The sequence below is a fragment of the Zasmidium cellare genome (genome assembly GCF_010093935.1).
Source record: "Zasmidium cellare ATCC 36951 unplaced genomic scaffold M409scaffold_10, whole genome shotgun sequence".
Lineage (NCBI taxonomy): Eukaryota > Fungi > Ascomycota > Dothideomycetes > Mycosphaerellales > Mycosphaerellaceae > Zasmidium > Zasmidium cellare.
The window spans coordinates 241,115-259,635 of record NW_022986954.1 but is presented as its reverse complement, the minus strand read 5'-3'; the positions used below and the strand labels follow the sequence as shown (position 1 = coordinate 259,635).

Sequence of the window (18,521 nt, the reverse complement as noted above, 5' to 3'; positions counted from 1 at the left end):
TTATACTGCACGAGGCAGTCCTCGACGAACGATACCGCGCCGCCAGACGAGGTGTTGGTTGCCCTCGGGCTGCAGCAAACATGTCGAATCCAACCATGTGGGAGAAGGTGAAGGTGGGATCGAAGAGCGGTTTTGACAAGACGTGGAAGGCACTGGATAAACTGGGAGGGCCAGTCAACCGCCTGAGCAACAAACTCGGCAGCGAAGCCTTCTGGCCGACGACATTGGACAAGGAAAGCGACAAGGCTGCGCGGATCTTGAAGAGCTTCTGCAAAGACGGCTTCTACGCCGAGGAGGACAGATACGATGCGCCGCAAGATGGGCCCAAGCAGAAACAGAAGGTCGTCAAGAAGATTCCTGCAGATGTTATTAAGAATGCAAAAGGTCTGGCTATCTTCACAACTATGCGCACCGGTCTTTGGATCTCGGGTGCTGGTGGGTCTGGCATTTTGGTCGCAAGGACTGCTGATGGCTCGTGGAGTCCACCATCAGGCATCCTGCTTCATACGGCTGGACTGGGCTTCCTGGTCGGCGTAGACATCTACGACTGCGTGATCGTCATGAACACCGAGGAGGCAGTCCAAGCCTTCACCAAAGTACGATGCACCTTGGGAAGTGAAATCAGTGTAGCAGCAGGACCTGTCGGTGCAGGTGGTGTCATGGACACTGAAGTCCACAAACGACAAGCCCCCATCTTCACCTACCTCAAAAGCCGCGGCTTTTACGCCGGCGTGCAAATCGACGGTTCCGTCATCATCGAACGCTTCGACGAAAACGAGCGCTTCTACGGCCAAAAGATCTCCGTGCAGGATATCCTCGCGGGTAAAGCTCGCCATCCACCCTACGAGGTCAAACGCCTCATGGAGACCATCAAAGCTGCCCAAGGAGACACCAACTTCGACGCCAGCATGATCCCCACCGAAGCCCCACCTTCCGACTTCGACGTCGAGAAGGGAACGTTTGGAGTCCCAGACAAAGAAGACCCAGACCCGTACGGCGTTCTCGCCCTCGAAAAAGAGGGCATGAGCTTAAAAGAAGCAGGCACCAAAAAGCGGGCTAGCTGGGAGGAGTTCACATTCAACCCGGCGCCAACCTCGCCCGTGCACAGCATCTATGCGCGGCAGAGCCAGGACTTCGCAGGTGGAGTGAGGAGGAATAGCTGGCGATCGAGTGCTTTCGCAAACACAGAGCCCAAGACACCGAGTTCGTTGCGGAATAGCATGGATCAGGTGCGCTCGCCGAGTTTGATGGTCGACTCGGCCACGCAGACAGAGTTGAACGCTGAGTTGGCCGCACAGTCACCCCACCGGAGGAGCATGCACAGTCTGAACGGCAGCAGTAGACACGGCAGCCAGAGCAGCATCGACAAGACTCATCTGCACATGCAGAACGTGCCGGAGAACGACGTCCTCAAGACCGCGGAACATGCGAATGGGTATACCACGCCCCCTCGCACCCCACCCGCTTCTCACGATACGCACGATCACGTCGACGACGAGCACGACGAGGAGGTCCACATCGTCGAGCCAGCGACTATGCATTCCGTCCAATCCGTCCAACCCGCCCAACAAGTCATCTCCCGCGCCAAACTCGTCGACGTACCGAAGCGAATCCCGCCAAAACTCCCTCCACGAAACCCCGGCCGAAACCTCAACGCTCCCGTCGTCGTAGACGCTTCCCCCAAGGAAGGCACTTCACCGCAAGACGCCTCGCCCGAACGACCAATCTCCACCGAGCCAGAAGTCAAACCCGTCGAAGAAGCCGAACCAGCACCGATCCAACTCATCGACGGGGAGGAGAAGAAGACCGAGACCGAAAAGACCGCCGAGCCCACCGTTGCCGACAAACTCGAGGACATTAAACTCGACGACGACGAAGAAGACGAGGACGAGAAAGGCCGTCCGGATCCCTGGGCGAAAGTCGAGGAGGCGAAGAAGTTGGAGCTGGAGTATCAGCAGTTGAAGGATGAGAGTGGGGAGCATAATGCGGCGAAGATGCCGGGTGGGTTTGATTGATTGACAGAAGAGGAGGGGGAAAGAGAAGGGAGGATATGAGCCGATCTGATGTTTGTTGATGCTGATGCTGTTGTTTTCTTGCGCATACGCCTTTATGAAGTTGACGAAAAACGGGAATGGGATGGAACGGAACGGAACGAAAAACTCAGAGGGGTCTTGATGTGCCTACCTGACCCTCTTGTGCATAGTAATCGTGGTTTGATGTTTGAGTTCTACTTCTAAATGTGACATGGTGGTGGTGGTAGTGTGGTGAAGAAGAGGACAGGAAACGAACCAGATAGACGACAGAAAGGAAACAAGACTTGTGTGTGCTTACCTCGACCGCTCGTCTCTCTCTCACTTACCTCCTTCTTCCCTTTTACTTGTTGCGTGTCGGTGAACGGTAGATGACGCCTCGCATCATACGAACAGATACCGACAGGACTTGTTTGTGCTCACATTGACCGTTCGTGTCTCTCTCTTACCGCCTTCTCCCCTTCGAACTCGTTGCGTGTGAATGAATGGCACGGGGCGATTGATAACGCCTCACCTCTCACGAAGAGAAAACTTCCAGGAGCAGATTCGAGAGGTCAGGCAAGTGGAACCTCCCTATGATTCACAATCTGTCCGATCACTCTGGAGCACGACTCAGAGCTCGATAGGGCTTCCAAATACGCGGACAAAGGACAGTTCCATGCCTGCCACTTCGGGGCGGACCAGTAAGGGGAGTCTCCAGCGCAACGCTTGCTTCGGAAGCCAGCCTTCACATGTTCATCGGCACTTGCATGCGGTGCCGCTCATCAGAAGCCCACTGGAGGTAGGATCTGTGACATCGTGACGTTGCTCATCATGTACAATGCGTGTGACCGGGTTCTGAGGTCCTGGAAAATGGTATGGGATCCACTTAGGGCCGCGCCATATGCGGATGCTGCTTTCACGATCTTGAGATCTGATGGTGGGTATGGGACACTCCAGCTGGTGATGATCTGGTCGATATCCAGTCGGTGAGGTGGCAGTGAGGCAGTGCACATGTACATGCACATGGGCATGGACAAGGACATGGCACTCACTCATCAGATGCCGGCAATAGTGCGGGTCCTTTCGTCTGAACGCTATCCTCGTTAGGAAGGAGCAGCGGATAAGCAGATCCAGACACCAGGTCCATGTACGTCAAAAAGCTACCTGTCAAGCTGTCAACCAGGCCACCGGTGCAGATCTGCGTCGAGAGAGGCAAGCCAAGGCTGTCAACGTATTCCTTGAAATCCTGCGATCATAGACCTGTGGCGAGCAATAGGGTTTTACCCAGGTGGTGTAGTCTCGACCGTCGAGCTATGTGCATAGGCTCTTGCTTGAGTCTGCTCATTGGCCGAGGTATTTGCGTTGTTGAGCGAGTGCATACGTACAAATGATTAGCTTTTCGGAATTTGCTCCGTAGTCTTCCTTAACGTACGTCTGTTATAGGAGTTGGGAGGTAGCCTCCGTGCAGATCCAACCAAACCGGTGTAGTGCGTTTGTCGATATTCCTGTAGGCGTGGGAACTTGAAAAGAGCCGCGAGAGCCTATGCGATCTTGGTTGCGGGAGCACGTCCGTCCCTCGTGTCGGGCGACTCGTCGACCTCCCCGATTTTGTATAGTCCTGTGACTTTTGGTACATGCGGTATGCGTCCACCAAAGGTAGGTTGGTGCATGCATCGTTCCAATCCCTGTTCGCTGGTTTCCCCAACCGAAGTTCGATCTTGACACAAGGCTTGAGTATGCTTGGGCTCTCGATTAACTTCTGGAGCCTATCTTCCTGTTTATTACTCATTCCCCGAGCGACTTGCTGTTCAGTGTTGCTCTGAAGAGACATCCTCGGCAGAGCCCAAGGCAAGGTATTTGGGAGAACGCGAAGAGGCTTGGTCAAGCCGGTCAGGTCCGAAAGACGAACCGTCGTCATTTTTGGTCGTGTATCGAGGGTGCATAGACAGAGTTGATGAAGTCGCTACGACTTGGCAGCTGGGTGACGTTCCCACCCTCTCTCAACCCCTTCCGCCAGAGATGTACGCGCTCAACACATGTCGCCGATCGTTAATTTTGAGTTCACTGAGAGCGCGCCACCAAGTAGGATCCGGTGAAAGTGCCGCCCGGGCAGCAATACTTATGATGTTCCAACTCCAGTCGAACGGCAAAAGTCAAGGATCGTTTCTGCCGTCGGCGTGGTTCGCGGGAAAGCTGCGTGAGGAGGCTGAGTCGCTGTATTGTCTGCGATTGGAAGAGCTTGCGAGTAGCCACGAGCTTCACATTCACGAGACGTCGCGCCTGGGAAGTTTCAGAGCGTGGTGGCAACGGCAGGCTTCGTATGCCACGTGCTACTACTTATATCCGGCAGAGCAGTCCCACGGGACACCCTCCGATCGTTACACGATCTTTTGGGGTCCTCCATGTCCGTGATCTGGCAGAGGCTTTTGGCTCGCGAGTCATTTTGCCGTGCGGTAATCCTCAACAGTATGCTTATCAGCCATAGGGCACAAGGTCCTTCCCTGATGTCTCATGTCCAGCAGGCATTCGTGTTGGACGATTTTGAACCACTCGCGGCGTTGGCAGACGGATGGCGGTGTCCAGTGATGTGTCCCAGTCGCTGGCAAGGCGGTAGGGCAAGGTGCAAGTGTGCAATTCATGGCCGAGACGTATTCATCCCTTTGAGCTGAGCGCAACGGCCGCGTTTGCCACGACGACGACGACGAAGAAGGAGAAGAATGAGCATTACTTGATTAGAGATTTGCCCTGCCGGAGTTGCGACCAGCAGGAGTGACAGGAGGCAGCTGTAGACGGCTTGCTGCAGGTCAGCGGCGGAGGCGATTGTTCTGCCACTGATGATACTCCATCCTGGCTGACACTGCCGATGCTTGCGTGTTCTCGTTCCTGGTTTCGATTTCAGTGCTGATGGTGCGAAAGATGGCAATTGCGGCTAATAATGAATGCTCAATCGTTTGTGAAGTGAGACGTTCAAGCGGGAGTCGTGATGGGATGCAGAAGGTGCAATTTTGGCTTTCGCGAGAGACGGGTGGGATGCGCTAGCATCACGGCCCGGTCCTTTCGTCCACTACACTTCTTCTTCTTCGTGACCACGTACCTTGCCGCCCACCTGCATCTCGCGGGGGACCTCCACTTCATCAGTACGTCTTGCTCATCAGTCTGCACGCCTACACCTCCGAATGGATGCTCAGCCTCAAGTTCTCTCGGGTGGAGGATACGGCTGTATGCAGACGCGGGAAAGTTGCCTGCTCCAGACAAGCCTACATGCCGTGGTACAAGGACGTCCCGCGCCGTGGCTGGTTGCTGGGCGTGACTGTGAAGCTGTGAAGCTGTGAAGCTGTGAAGAGTACGTTTCAGTGGGTCTGAGTACCTGCACAACTACGCCATAGTTCGTCAAAGCCGCCGAGTTCTCCACCATCTGAATCGAAACAAGCGGATTGGACTGCCCAGGATTGGAAGTTACTCGTCGCACGGCCGACCTGGTGTTTGAAAGCTGAAAACCTCCGAGAGCGAGGAAGGTATTCCTGGAAATGTGAACCAACCCCCGGCAGACGTTGTGCGACCTTTGGTGGTTTCTGACGAGGACATGTTCAAGAGCGATGAGCTTATTAGCAACCAGCCGCATCGTTCAGACGCAATCAACCGTCATGCTCGGCTATAAACGCAGGAATTATATGCTCAAACAAGCGTCAGGACTTGGTGACATTCTTCACTGCGTTGTAAGTGAATTGCTGAAGCCTGAGAGGTCTGTCAGACCCCGGATCCGAGTAGGTCCGAAACTCTCAACGAAGTGGGGATAAAACCGCGCCTCATGCGGCTGTTGATATTGTAGCCTCGAATCGTTGCGGTCGACATGATGGATGCATGAGAATCCAACCACATGCAATGCACAACTCAGCGCAACATCGAACTTTCCCAGCTGCCCGAGATTGGCAAGAGATATTCACCGCGTGTTGCCTTCCGGGTGGAAATATCTCGCTTCTCCTGCCCAGTGCGAAGCGAGCTAGACAGCCACGATCAGACCCCATGCTCATTGTGCAGGTCGCCTTGCAGAGCGTGGCGAAGTGCCTTTCGCCTAACCCGGTATGTGGATGAGCTTCGAGGGATTGCCCTTCTATCGCGACGCGGCAAAGCTGCGAGTGAGCGGCTTGACTAACGAATCTACGTCCTGTGATTGTCCGCTCCTACGACGCTTGTCAACGTTCAGCCATCCACATTCGACGCCCTACACACACGTTCCCTACTCCGACAAGCCATATGCGACTTGTTCCATGGTGGAAGACGCCGTCTAATTCCGCGCCAGGGTTTGAGCACTGTGTGCCCCTACTGGTCTGCCCTTCAAGAAGGTTCTGTCCATCCTGCCAAGTGCGCACAACAGCATCTGCGCACTCGATTCACGCCAACGATGACGATCTCGACACAGTCAGCCAGGTTGTACAAGCCATGCGACCATCCTTGCCGCTACCGAACATGTGCCACTGTATTACCAGGCGGTATGAAGTGCACCGCAATCTGTATAGGAAAGGATTCTCGAAAGCTCTATGAGCTCTTAGGGAACAGACACGAGCGCGGGCTGCGTTGGAACTAATCGTTTGCGGATAGAATATCATGGCCAAGTGCATAAAAGCTGGCGTCGAGCGTGGACCCACGGGCAAAGATATATGTGCCGTGGGAGAAGCAATCATCCGGATATCAAAGCAAAAGTGGACCGCTTGGTAAATTGCTAGCGAAGAAGACGCAAAGGGCTGCCAAGAGGGAGTCGTTCGTGACATTGATCAAAACCCCCTCGCTCGCTCGCCTGCCCATACCCATGCCAGATCATCATGGCCTTTCCTTACCCTTCTCGCCTCCTGGTGGCCTGTCAAGACAAGGCTTTCCATACCGCTGGGTCTTACAGACTGGCCTCACGCTGCTTCGTTGCGAGGAACTCCCTACAGTCACGATCCCATGCCATACAAGCCGGTATCGTCGATCGCGCCAGTGATCAGTCGTTCATACCCCCAGGCTTCCTCCCATCAAAGCCTCCACCTCCTTCCATCACATACCGTCATCACCACACAAACACCCCTTACTGGCAACACATTGGCATATGGCGAGCTGTGTCAGAAGAGGAATTTCTTAGCTACAGATGGCAGGTAAGTCACTGGTCGTGAATCTCGATTTGATGCTGTTGACAATGAGCGTACAGGTAGCGAACACGATCGATAGGAAGGACAAACTACTAAGATTCCTTGCTGGAGTCCTTCCTGAGCGAACCCCACAGCCTCCTGGGATAGAGAGCAGTCTCGAAGGCATCAAGACGCGCGACGACTTCATTGCCGATGTCGAGGCAGGCATCAAAGCGGCGCCGATGGCCGTTCGACTGACACCACATATCCTGAGTGTTGCAGACTGGAGCAATCCCCTGGTCGATCCGATTCGACGCCAGTTTGTACCACTCCAGTCAACACGGCGTCCGGACCATGAAGCACTCTCTTTCGATTCGCTGCATGAGACGGCCGACTCTCCTGTCCCTGGACTCGTCCATCGTTATCCGGATAAAGTGCTGTTCCTCGGTGAGAGTTGCACCTTCATTTACTTTTCGTCGACTGACACGTTCCAGCAACCTCCGTCTGTCCCGTCTACTGTCGGTTCTGCACGCGTTCCTACGCGGTCGGCAGCAACACCGAATCCGTGACCAAAGCCTCTCAACGACCAACACGCAAACGATGGGAAGCAATGTTCGAGTACATCGAACAGAACCCCGAAATCCAAGACGTAGTCGTCTCAGGAGGCGACTCGTACTACCTCCAACCCGAGCAACTTCGCCTCATAGGAGAACGCCTCCTCTCCATCCCACAAATCCAACGTTTCCGCTTCGCAACCAAAGGCCTCGCCGTCTGCCCCATGCGCATCCTCGACAACTCCGACGCGTGGTCCGAGACTTTCATCGCGCTGAGCGACCAAGGCCGCCAGATGGGTAAGCAAGTCGCGATGCACACGCACTTCAACCATCCACGCGAAATCACCTGGGCGACCACCATGGCTGCCAAATACCTCTTCTCGCGCGGCGTGACCGTCCGCAATCAGACAGTCCTGCTCCGCGGCGTCAACGACGACGTGCCCACCATGTCCCTCCTCATTCGCAAACTCGCGGACCTCAACATCACCCCTTACTACGTCTACCAATCCGACCTGATCCGCGGCGTGGAAGACCTTCGCACGCCTCTGTCCACGATCTTACGGTTGGAGAAGCATCTTCGCGGGACGATTGCAGGGTTCATGATGCCATCGTTCGTCGTCGATTTGCCCGGCGGAGGCGGCAAGCGGTTGGCGAATAGCTTCGAGTCGTACGATGAGGAGACGGGGCTGAGTACGTGGAAGGCGCCTGGTGTCGCTGGGGATGAGGTTTTCACTTACCATGATCCCGTCAAGGACTAGAGATTTTGAGTGAAAGAACATGCCTTGCATGGTGGTGATCTGGTGACAGTACCCTGGGAGGGCAATGCTGGGAAGGAGTTGAAGGATTCTGACGAATAGGCATGAAACGACAGTGCGTGGCGCCGACACACTAAGATGGGTAGGTTTCATCAACAAACAGTACTGCCCGTCGGCGTGGGATGGTCGATTTCCAAGGACAGAAACCGAACGAGCAGCATTTTCGGATCGTCTTCAGTTTGGGAGGTATGTGGGTTGTTGAGTTGATTTAGCAGAGCATCCATACTTATGATGAGATACGAACACAACGAGATTGAACGTGGCGGTGTATGAGCACTTCCCACTGGTCATTGGTCTGTTCTGTTCAATCTGACTTTCTATGCCCGGGCAGCAATCGAAGATTTAAGATACAATAAGGCTGGGGCCGCAGAGCCGCGACAGGGAGGTCTCCACCGTATCATGATCGTCTTCGGAACAAAATGTATGTATTGAGCATGGACAACCTCTGGGTGGTTTGGTATTCGATCGCGATTTGTCAAACGTCACCTCCAACTTTCCCACAACCAAAAGACAGGGATCAGGCAAGAAAGAGGCAACGAGTACAGCGAACTCAATTATGCCGTTCTATCCTCGTGGAAGCCCAACCACTATATCCAACTCCAAGAAACTTAACCAGCGAGCAAATCCAGCTCTTCGTGCCCAAAATACGAGACATCAAACTTCACCACTCCCAACCCTCCGACTCAGAATGAGCAGCTCACGATAGCTCTCGAAGACATAATTGCCTGTCCAATTTCATTAGCCACGTGCACCCTGAACAAGAAGAAAAGCTTGTCCAAGAACCCTTTGCCCCAAAACGGAGCTTGCAGGTCCCGTCGAAGTTTGGTTCACAAACTCACCTAGCTGAACCTTGAAAGGAATCGACACCGAGGCGACATTCTGCTCGGAATTCGGCAAGTTCTCTTGCGACGTCGATGGGGAGGCGATGTCCTTTTGGTAGATGTCGACGGTCGAGGTCCCGGGTGGGAGGGGCTTCTTGGAGAGTTTGAGGGTTTTGGCGTCTGTGTTTCAATATCACATGTCAGTCACAACTACAGCGCTCTCCTTTTCTCGAAGTTTTTCGGGTCTCTGTACGTACGCTCTCGAAGGATGTCTTCCAGCACCCCATGCGTAATCACCTCCAATGCCTTGCCTCCTGGCAAAACACTCGTTCCATCCGCGTGGTGATGGTACACGAGAACTTTCTTGTCTTCCTGCATGGCGAGATATGCTTGACCGGGTGAGATGCGACGTACACGGCGGGAGATGGTCCGGCTTAAACGGCGGGTTGTGTTGCGGATGCCGTCGTACAAAGAAGTGTGGTCGTCGCTGCTGAGACGGCCGCAAATGGATGTGCGTCGGCGGGCTTTGTTCGAGGTGCTGTTGAAGAGGTAGTTGAAGGCTGTTTTAAGCCAGGTGAATAAAGAGAAGGCCATTGTTTGTGGGGGGCTGCTTTGTGTGATTCGGATAGCATATGATTCCGCGGTGCGAGTGAATGGATGCGATTTGTGAATATCTGGAGCGAATGATGATGCTGTTGCGAATGTTTGACGGTATAGTATTGAGGATTGATGTGCAGGATATCTGGAATGGAACGACAAGGTAGGGGTAGTAGCGATCTCATCGATGGCGAAGACGACGCTGTGATTGAAGTCAAGCATCATGGAAAGAGCAAATGGACAATCCTGAGAAAGGTGCATCCATGTGTTCTTTCGCAAATACCAAAGAGCATGAAATGCATGGCCATGAAGTTTTGAGATGGAGACGATGCTTACATTCATCATTACACTGCTTTACCATCAATACCGCCTCGAACGGTTGTCTCGCTCGTCTCGATGCCTGTCGCGGCTGCGACTGCGGTGAGGTCTCCGCTCGCTGCGATATCTGTCGTCTCTTCGATCGCCCTCGTATCGATCACGTCTCTTTGGACTGCGGCTTCTCGAGCGCTGCTTTCGCGCATCTCTCCCATACTCGTCACGGTCGCCCCCTCGCTCCTTTTGTTTCTCCTCGAAGACATAGTCGTAATGTCGGCCGTCACGGTCTCTGCCTCTGTCATCGCGGTATTGCTTCCTCTTCTCCAAGCTGTCAATACCACCGAATCCACCTCGCGACCTCGCAGTCTTTGAATTGGTTGTGTTGCGCCAATCTGCAGAGAGCTTTGAAACACTCTGTGAGAAGTCCACGTGGATGCGGTGATCGTCGATCAGTACGCCTTGCATCTTGAAGTAAGCTCGCTCACAATCCTCCTTGTTCGCAAACTCGATGAAGCCGTACTGCAGACTGTCGCCAGTCTTCTTATCCCTGATAACTTCGCAAGACAGGATCTTGCCAAATCGAGAGAAGATCAGCTCGAGGTCTTCGTCTCGTGTAACCGGGTTCAGTTTGCAAACAAAGAGAATCTGCTCTGGGGGTGTAACATCCGCGAAAGGTAGGTCACCGATGAGCTCCAATGTCAACGCCTGCGCACGGGCCTCTCGCTCTCTTCTGATCTTCTCAAGCTGTTCAGGGTCATTGTTCTCTTCCAGAACCTCATCGTAAGCAATCCGAACTGTTGCGCGCTGCTGCTCCGAAGGCACTGGACTTCCCGGTGGCTCTGCGATGCCAGGTGGATCGTCGATTGGATCTTCCAAAACGACGGTGTGTAATATCCTTATATCTTGAAGAGGTGTCCCTTTCTGATCCACAAATGCAGAGTTAATCTTCTCGAGCGCATCGAAGCCTTCCACAACCTCTCCAAATATGGCTGCTTTGCCATCGAGCTGCTCGATGTTGTCGCCTAGTGTGATTATGAACTGACTACTGGCCACGCGCTCATCTGGATTGGCTTTTGAAGCAGTTGTAGCCATGCTGAGAGTGCCCCGCTCAGTATGCTTTCTCTTGCTGGAGAATTCAGGCCTGAATTTTGCTCTCTCTGGCTTGGCAGCTCGCTTGGTCGCGCCATCTGGCAACGCCCATATCGACGCTCCTCCATCGCTGTCTTTTGATTCGGGGCCAAGTGGGTCGCCGCTCTGGAAGGAGAAGTTCGGCTGGACGTTGTACACGGGCGAGTAGTTGTAGTACTTGATCTTGCAGAGCTTTAGGAAGCTGCACACACGTGACCGAGTCTTAGCATTCTGATCAGCCTTCACAATGCAAGCGCCGTAGCAGCACACGACGGGCGCAAGGGTTGTTGGGGATGGACTCACTTCTCGCAGCACTTGGGCGCTTCCGCCAGGTACAGGTCGACAGTGATATCCCCTGCAGAAGTCTCCAGCAGGACGGACATGGTGGAATGTGAATATGACGGGCGCGAGATGCGCCGTAAATCAAATAGCAAGGCCGCCTGTCACGATGTCTGTGGTGAAGTCGAGGAACCCCCACAGTTCCGTGTTCTTCAGGTGTGCATTTGTGTAACAACTCGGTTCGCGCGTCACCGTGAAAACCAATAGAGTGTACCTACTTCAAGGTCCGCGCCGTCGCGCCGCTCCTCCCGCGGCGGATCCTCCGCATCCCGCGCTCGCCCTTGCTTCCCTGACATCCTGCAAACAGACGACACGCCATGAATCTGAACCGATTATCCAACTTCTCCTCCTTCGCTTAACCCCTGGAGTCTGTGCCGTCCCCCCTCATCCAGCTCAAAGTGGAACACGAATATCACAAGCTCGCGAGCTGTCCAAGCGACCTGAACTACGATCATGGGCGAGGTCGCTCTTAAACGCGGAGAGATGAGCGCGCCATGTGTTCCACTTTGAGCGTGACCAAGAGAGGCCAGTCGACCGCATTAGCCGATGCAAAAACAGATGATGGCAGCACATGCACGTCTGTCTGCCTTCTGTTTGACCTAGACGCCACTACAACAACATCCTGGCCGAAGGATTGGCCTGAGACCATGGCTTGCTCCTGTGGAGGAATTTGATACCTTGCAGGCACACCTTGCCAATTCGATCTTTTCTTTGTTGTCGTCTTGCGGTCTGCCCCTTCCCGCATACCCGGCTGCATCTGGCAAGACCGACCAGAAAGATCAAATGCGGCTCGGAATGCACAATGCAGCACCTGAAACAAGCACGTCACAAAAGATACCAACCACCTTATCACTGCGTCCTTCAACCGATCTTGCCTAAGCCAAGGCCTCGCGGAGTTGAACAATGGCGCATTCAGAGGAAGGCCTATCCATGTCTGCGTACAGCGCATGTTGTACTTTCTACTCTAAGTTTGACAGGTCAGTTACTCCCGCCAATTCTTTCAATTTGAAAACAATCACTGCAGCTGAAGTTCGTCCATTCTCATGACCAAGAACCCGGTCACAGTCACATGACGCTCGGCGGAGCGTTGGTGTGCAACTCTTGCCGACGGGTTCTTGCAGCTTGCGCCCAAAGCACGAGCACAGCAGGACTCTACATCTGCTTTGTGGTTGGCTGCTCTCACCTTGCGCAATATGCCCTGGTCTGGCGCAGATCTGGTCAGGGAAGCCTTGCTATAGAACTGTGCAGGGGCGATTCACCGGCCACCAAAAGATCGTTCCTGGGGGAAGATCGACTGGCAGCGGCATCAATAGCCTTGTCTTGTGCCGCCGGCAGCCTTGACTTACAGCCACACTGGCAAACTGGCTCTGAGAAAGGTCCGAAAAGGGACAGGGGATCGATGGCGCAAGTAAGGGTTGCACGGACATGGCAACCATTCGATCATCCCATTGATTGGTTCCAGATGTGTAAGTAATGGAAAGCCTTCTCTGGCGCTCCGAAAGACCCAACAATCCTTCACATTCGTTAAGACACGGCGTCAATTGCAAGCCACCTACACTAACTCGGTTGTACTTGCACTATACACACGTGGCTGTGCAAGTCTGGCGCTGCCAAACACTGTCGACGACTGCTCTCAAGATTGACAGGCAGCTCACACGGAGCGACATCAGCACGAGCAAGCGCAGTACACTGACAGGAGCCAAGTAGACAACCCCTTTCTCACGAAACCTGTCAAACCTCGAGCCTCTCTATTACGCTTCTGGCTGCCTTTCAGCTGCAATTGAAAGTGACGGCCCTTGTCATCTTCTGTTTCCTCGAACAGCATAAGACCAGTCCAGGTGTGACCGTACCAGGCCAGGCATATTCGCAAACCAGGTCGGGTTACCTGAGCCCTGCCGCGGATCTGCTGAGAGCAGGGGTCGTTTAAGGTATACTGCTGCCGCTATCCATCGCGTTTGACGCCGGTTACCAACAGCTGCTCCAGAAACCTGATGGGAAGAGAGATACAAGTACACTCAGGCCAATCTTAACGGTGCACTGGCCACTGATGATGGCGCAGACGACACTTTAAAACCAATCAGACCCAGTGCATCAGATTCGCGGATCCTGGTCGGCCTGACCGATTGTTTCGCCTGTCCGACGCAAACATTTCTGGCCAGACTCATTTTGATCGCTGCGAGCCTTCAGCGTTTGCTTTCCGCCACCTTGATTCTCTATTCCATGCCCTTCTGACTTCACTGGCCTTTAATCCCCGTGCAGATCTGACAAAAAGCAATCTGGACTCCTAATACTTGCGAACTGCCTTGCTGTTTTGCCACCTGAATCCTGCATTTCGACTTCTCTTGCGATTGGCGGACATCCTCTTTCCTTGTGCTTGTGTGCGGCCGGCAGCCCTCCCTTATGCGCCGGCAGAAATTGATCTTCTTTCTGCAACAAGATGATGATGACCCAGTCTTCCTACTACGGCGGTGACTTCGACTCCTTCTCCCGCTCAAGTCACCGAGCACCCACTGCGGCTCACTACGACCGAGCTGTCCCATACACTCACACTTACTACGAGCCGCCAGACTATCCTGGACGCGCCGGCTCTCGTGCGCTAATCCAGGAGCAAGGCCAGGATAACCAACCTTCTGCACACGCTCGAAGGCGAATTCAAGTAGCCGTGAGTTCGTGGCTGATCTTGGGGTGAATGAGACGCAGGGCTGACATCGCACAGTGCTCCCGATGTAGGAGACGTAAGATCAAATGTACCGGCGATCCTGGAGATGGCAGTGGTTGCTCAGCTTGTCGATCTGCTGGAGCAGACAGGAACACGTGCACATTCATTCGAGTAAGAACACTGACACAACAAGTCGAGCCTCAACTGACAGTTCTTAGGTGGGGAGCCATCCCGTGTCTGGCATAGATCTCATGCCCGCGAGCAGCAGCATGGCAGGAGGCACACCGTCGACAGCCACATACGGCACCGATGTCACGACAAGCGCCTACGATGCTGGCCTGTATCAGACGCACCACCGTCCTTCACTGCCTATGTTACAGACGCGCTCGGCCTACCCTGAGTACGACACCTACAACGCATCACCAGCTGACGATTATACCTACGCATCATCAAGCATACAGCGCCAACCAACATACACAAGCGGCTATGGCGCTGAAAGCTTTCGTCCATGGACGAGTGGGTCCATCTCAGCACCCGTGACATCTGGCAGCATGTACTACGAGCCTGGATCAGCATTCAGTTTTGGCAATCTGCAGGTGCCGGCGATGCCCGCAGGTCGTTTACCGAGTGTCACGGCGGAGGCCTTCTCACCGCTCAACATGGGATCGCTACACTCCTCACTCCCCACGCAAACAGTACAAGAGCGCCGCTTGCCCATGCCGTACACACAGTCGTACGCACAGCCCGCGCATTCAGCGGCAGAAGTCCCCCAAATCCGTTCCCTGGGCTCTGTCTCTGATGGGCGCATGGTGATCAATGGCGTTCACAGCCGTAACAGCATGCCTTGGTCGATGGACAACACCTCTCTCACACCCAGCGCTCGTCACGGCTCCCTGAGCGGTGCATCAGCCGTGCAGTCGCAGCATGGTCTTCCAATGCCAACATCCACAGGTTCAATGACCGAGCCGACCATCTTGGGCTACCAATTCAGCACCTCTTGCACCAGCCCAGAAGTCTCTCCCACCTCAGGCCCGACACTGTCAGAGAGCTTCTCAAGCACGTCGACCGCCGGCTCCATCATGCCACCGCCGGCCCACTTCCGCTACTCCAACCACCACAGCCACAGACATCACAACACAGCGAAGTCCCCTCGCCCATCTTCAGCTCGTGCCGCTGCCGCCAGTCTGTACAGTTTCAGCGCAGGCGTTGACACTACAGACCGAGGCACCACGTCCGACCGACACGGCAGCACCGACGATAGCGTGCTGAGTGCGACTCCACAGCACAACTACATGCCGCCGCTTCGACACCCTCAGCCTCAGCACACCGCGAGTCTGGATGAGTTGCGACGGCGCTCGTCGAATGATGAGCGTGCTACGACTCATCGTATGTCGGTCTCGAACCTCAATGCGAGGTATTGAAAGACCACAACTCGTCGCGACGTCGGCGGGGTTCAATCCACCACCAACCCAACCTCCCTCAACGTTCAGCTTCCATCATCTTCCCAGCCATCAAATCAAAATCCAGCGTTCTGCGCCTGTCACATTAGCTTCGGCGTTCTGCTTTCCACAATCAACTAACTACTCAGGTAGTCATTTTCGGCATTCCATGCATCCAGGGAGAAAACAGCACTACTTTAACGACCAATATCACGAACGAACCGAGAACTATTATAGAAAAAGTCCAACCCGCGAGGGCTGCATCACATCATTCGAGAGAGGGTAGCGAGGGGTGGGGAGTATGAGGAGTGAGGAATTTTCGGGCGTCAAAGACACATTTCGGTTTTTGTTGATTGTTTTCCTTTTTGGGGGATTTTAAGGGGGCGATGGCGAGAACGGCATGCTCAAGAAAAAGCAAATCATCAAGATGTCGGTGCATTCGTGACAAGGGATTCATGGGCAAGAAGGCATCAAACAGGCATGACGATCATGGTAGATAGGCGAGCTCCTTTTTTCGGTTTTTTGTTGTGGGATCGATACCCAGAATCTCTTTGATGGGTTGTAACGGTAGATATAGTCGTAGTGTTCAGAGGAGGGGAGGAAAGATGAGGGAGGGAAAATAGTAGATAGTGATAATGGAAATAAAGCCTTCTTGGCTTGGATTGAATGAGTAGTTATATACGTCTTGGTCTACTTTCGTCATCTCATGATCGTGAAGACGGGACGGAGCAATTCATGTCTACTCCAGCAGAGACACTTGCTCCTTACTATCCTCCTGTCGCGGCAGTGTCACGTCGAGGTTGTTCACTGAAATTGTGATCGTACCCTTTCGTTGTTCAGCGGGCTGCCTCTGAAGTCCCATGTCATCGTCGGTCATGCATTCCGCGTCGTCGGACGAATTGTCCAGGATGATGGCCTTTCGTTTCCCTGACTTTTCCCACTGTACTGTGGGGATTGTGTCTTTGCCGAAGTGCTGGCGGAGGATATGCTGTTTGATATACGCTTTCGTATAGGATCGATGGCAGCGGGGACAAGTAGGGCGCAAAGATACGCTCGTGCCACTTGCAACTGGACGACCCCGGCCCCTTTTCACAGGTACTTCGACCTGCTGATCCACTGCTTGTTTCATATCTTCCCAAGTCTCGAAGGCGCCCTGGTTGGATGTTGCCCTACTCTCCGGACAAAGCGCTTTCCGCTCCAGTTTCTGGTCAGGTCCATTGTCTTGCAGTTCTCGCGGTTGAGGTTCTGTTCCCTGCTCATCTTGACGCATGGGCATGGTGTTCGCCTCGCCGGGCTTCGAGCATTTGGAGCCCTACTCCGGTTGTCGGTTGGTGGTCTCAAAATTCTCAGGCTCGATGTAGCTCCACTCTGGGATCTCGCGGACCTTCTTCCACAGCTCCTTCTCCAGCTTGTTGGCAGCCTTGGCGTAGGGAGTAGTCTCAGCATTGTACCGCTTGCAATTGCGCACGATCAAAAGGACATCTTTGATGAAGTCTTCAACCGTCTCGTATTGGTCCTTCTCCAACTTTGATTCCATAGTGGCCAGATCCATGGGCTCCTTGATGACATCGTAATAGTCGTGCACTTCATCTCCATTGACAGGCACCATGAATGGCCACGCTGCGCTGCTGTTTGACAAGGTCGAATGCAGACTTAGCAGTAAGCTATGCGATGGGTTGCGCCGAGGCTGTCTTGCCAGCAAGTCCATGTCCTCTGACCATCCAGTGGCTTTGATCGCAGCGATGGACATCGGATCGATCTGAGGAAGTGGCTGCCCGGGTTTGCATTTTCTCCATTGGGTAGGCGGTTGATGGATCTCGTAGCTTTTGCTCACTGCCCGAATTTTGGCGTGAACGACCGCCTTTTGCTTCAGCAACAACCTCCCTGACTCGAGATATCTGAGTTTTGGCAGCATGGAACACTGCATGATTGTTCCACCCTCATAGTCCTTGATGTAACCCATCCATTTTGGCTTGTCCAGTGTGATCTCCTTCGTGAAGCCCTGCTTTTTGAAATAGCCAATAGCATAATTGTCGGCATAGGTCAGGAAGTGCATGACATCGCTAGTCGCCTTCACGTAGTCTTTGAGGTGGTTCATCAGATGTGCGCCATACCCTTTGACCTGCTGATCGCTGCTGATGGCGCAGAACACGATCTCGGCAAACTGCCTGCCACGAAATGGACGGTATGTGATGCCGCCGATGATCTCACCAGGCAAGTTGGACGACTCGGCGTAGCTGCCGGCCGGAGGGCGCTTGACGATTGCTATGCTCATGTGCGTTCGGTCGTAGACGAGTCGCGCGATGTAGTCCTTGGGCATCTTCGGCAGCTGTTTCTGGAAGATGCATTTGAGACCGGTAAGGACTATGAGGGAGTTCGGGTGGCCATCGTTGTTGACGACCTGGAAGGAGATGTCGCTGTTGCGCTCTTCGGTCACGGCAGGCTTCTCGGGGAAGGCATCGTGGTTGATGGCTGACGGCGCGGTATCGGTGGCGGGGTGTTCGGGGGGCGGCGGCGAGACGGAGGGCTTAATTCGCTTGGAGTCGTGGCCGTTGATACCGTCTTCGGCCTTGCGCTTCTCCTCCTTGTCGTTAGACATGTTGTCTAGCGATGTGTGAGTGGCATGGACTGGATGCAGGCGTGAGTTGTGGAGACGAGGTCGACATGCGCTTGCCTAAAACGCGGAGGCGGAAGGGCCCGAGCCCCGACTTCGACACGTGAATCTCTTGGCGGCAGG

The 18,521-nt window shown here is 54.1% G+C and overlaps 7 protein-coding genes across 7 annotated transcripts; 3 read left to right on the top strand and 4 right to left on the bottom strand.

The window, feature by feature from the left end:
* Nucleotides 1–80: 80 nt before the first annotated feature.
* On the top strand, nucleotides 81–2,015 carry M409DRAFT_64957 (uncharacterized protein; the record flags this gene model as incomplete). The annotated part of the gene is made up of 2 exons (XM_033816303.1): nucleotides 81–1,742; nucleotides 1,821–2,015. The coding sequence occupies 2 exons, from the start codon at nucleotides 81–83 to the stop codon at nucleotides 2,013–2,015; spliced, it is 1,857 nt and encodes a 618-aa protein (XP_033670105.1).
* A 4,817-nt stretch (nucleotides 2,016–6,832) lies between these two features.
* M409DRAFT_20438 (uncharacterized protein) lies at nucleotides 6,833–8,429 on the top strand (the record flags this gene model as incomplete). Its single annotated transcript, XM_033805395.1, has 3 exons — nucleotides 6,833–7,144; nucleotides 7,198–7,564; nucleotides 7,612–8,429. 3 exons carry the CDS (start codon nucleotides 6,833–6,835, stop codon nucleotides 8,427–8,429), a joined length of 1,497 nt encoding a protein of 498 aa, XP_033670104.1.
* A 711-nt stretch (nucleotides 8,430–9,140) lies between these two features.
* On the bottom strand, nucleotides 9,141–9,901 carry M409DRAFT_20437 (uncharacterized protein; the record flags this gene model as incomplete). The annotated part of the gene is made up of 3 exons (XM_033805394.1): nucleotides 9,141–9,211; nucleotides 9,326–9,487; nucleotides 9,565–9,901. 3 exons carry the CDS (start codon nucleotides 9,899–9,901, stop codon nucleotides 9,141–9,143), a joined length of 570 nt encoding a protein of 189 aa, XP_033670103.1.
* Nucleotides 9,902–10,264: 363 nt separating this feature from the next.
* Nucleotides 10,265–11,730, bottom strand: M409DRAFT_20436 (uncharacterized protein; the record flags this gene model as incomplete). Its single annotated transcript, XM_033805393.1, has 2 exons — nucleotides 10,265–11,549; nucleotides 11,651–11,730. 2 exons carry the CDS (start codon nucleotides 11,728–11,730, stop codon nucleotides 10,265–10,267), a joined length of 1,365 nt encoding a protein of 454 aa, XP_033670102.1.
* Nucleotides 11,731–14,123: 2,393 nt separating this feature from the next.
* Nucleotides 14,124–15,766, top strand: M409DRAFT_52484 (uncharacterized protein; the record flags this gene model as incomplete). Its single annotated transcript, XM_033812090.1, has 3 exons — nucleotides 14,124–14,348; nucleotides 14,403–14,516; nucleotides 14,564–15,766. 3 exons carry the CDS (start codon nucleotides 14,124–14,126, stop codon nucleotides 15,764–15,766), a joined length of 1,542 nt encoding a protein of 513 aa, XP_033670101.1.
* Nucleotides 15,767–16,523: 757 nt separating this feature from the next.
* M409DRAFT_20434 (uncharacterized protein) lies at nucleotides 16,524–17,060 on the bottom strand (the record flags this gene model as incomplete). The annotated part of the gene is made up of 1 exon (XM_033805392.1): nucleotides 16,524–17,060. The coding sequence occupies one exon, from the start codon at nucleotides 17,058–17,060 to the stop codon at nucleotides 16,524–16,526; it is 537 nt and encodes a 178-aa protein (XP_033670100.1).
* Nucleotides 17,061–17,096: 36 nt separating this feature from the next.
* M409DRAFT_20433 (uncharacterized protein) lies at nucleotides 17,097–18,383 on the bottom strand (the record flags this gene model as incomplete). Its single annotated transcript, XM_033805391.1, has 1 exon — nucleotides 17,097–18,383. The coding sequence occupies one exon, from the start codon at nucleotides 18,381–18,383 to the stop codon at nucleotides 17,097–17,099; it is 1,287 nt and encodes a 428-aa protein (XP_033670099.1).
* Between the last annotated feature and the right edge of the window lie 138 nt (nucleotides 18,384–18,521).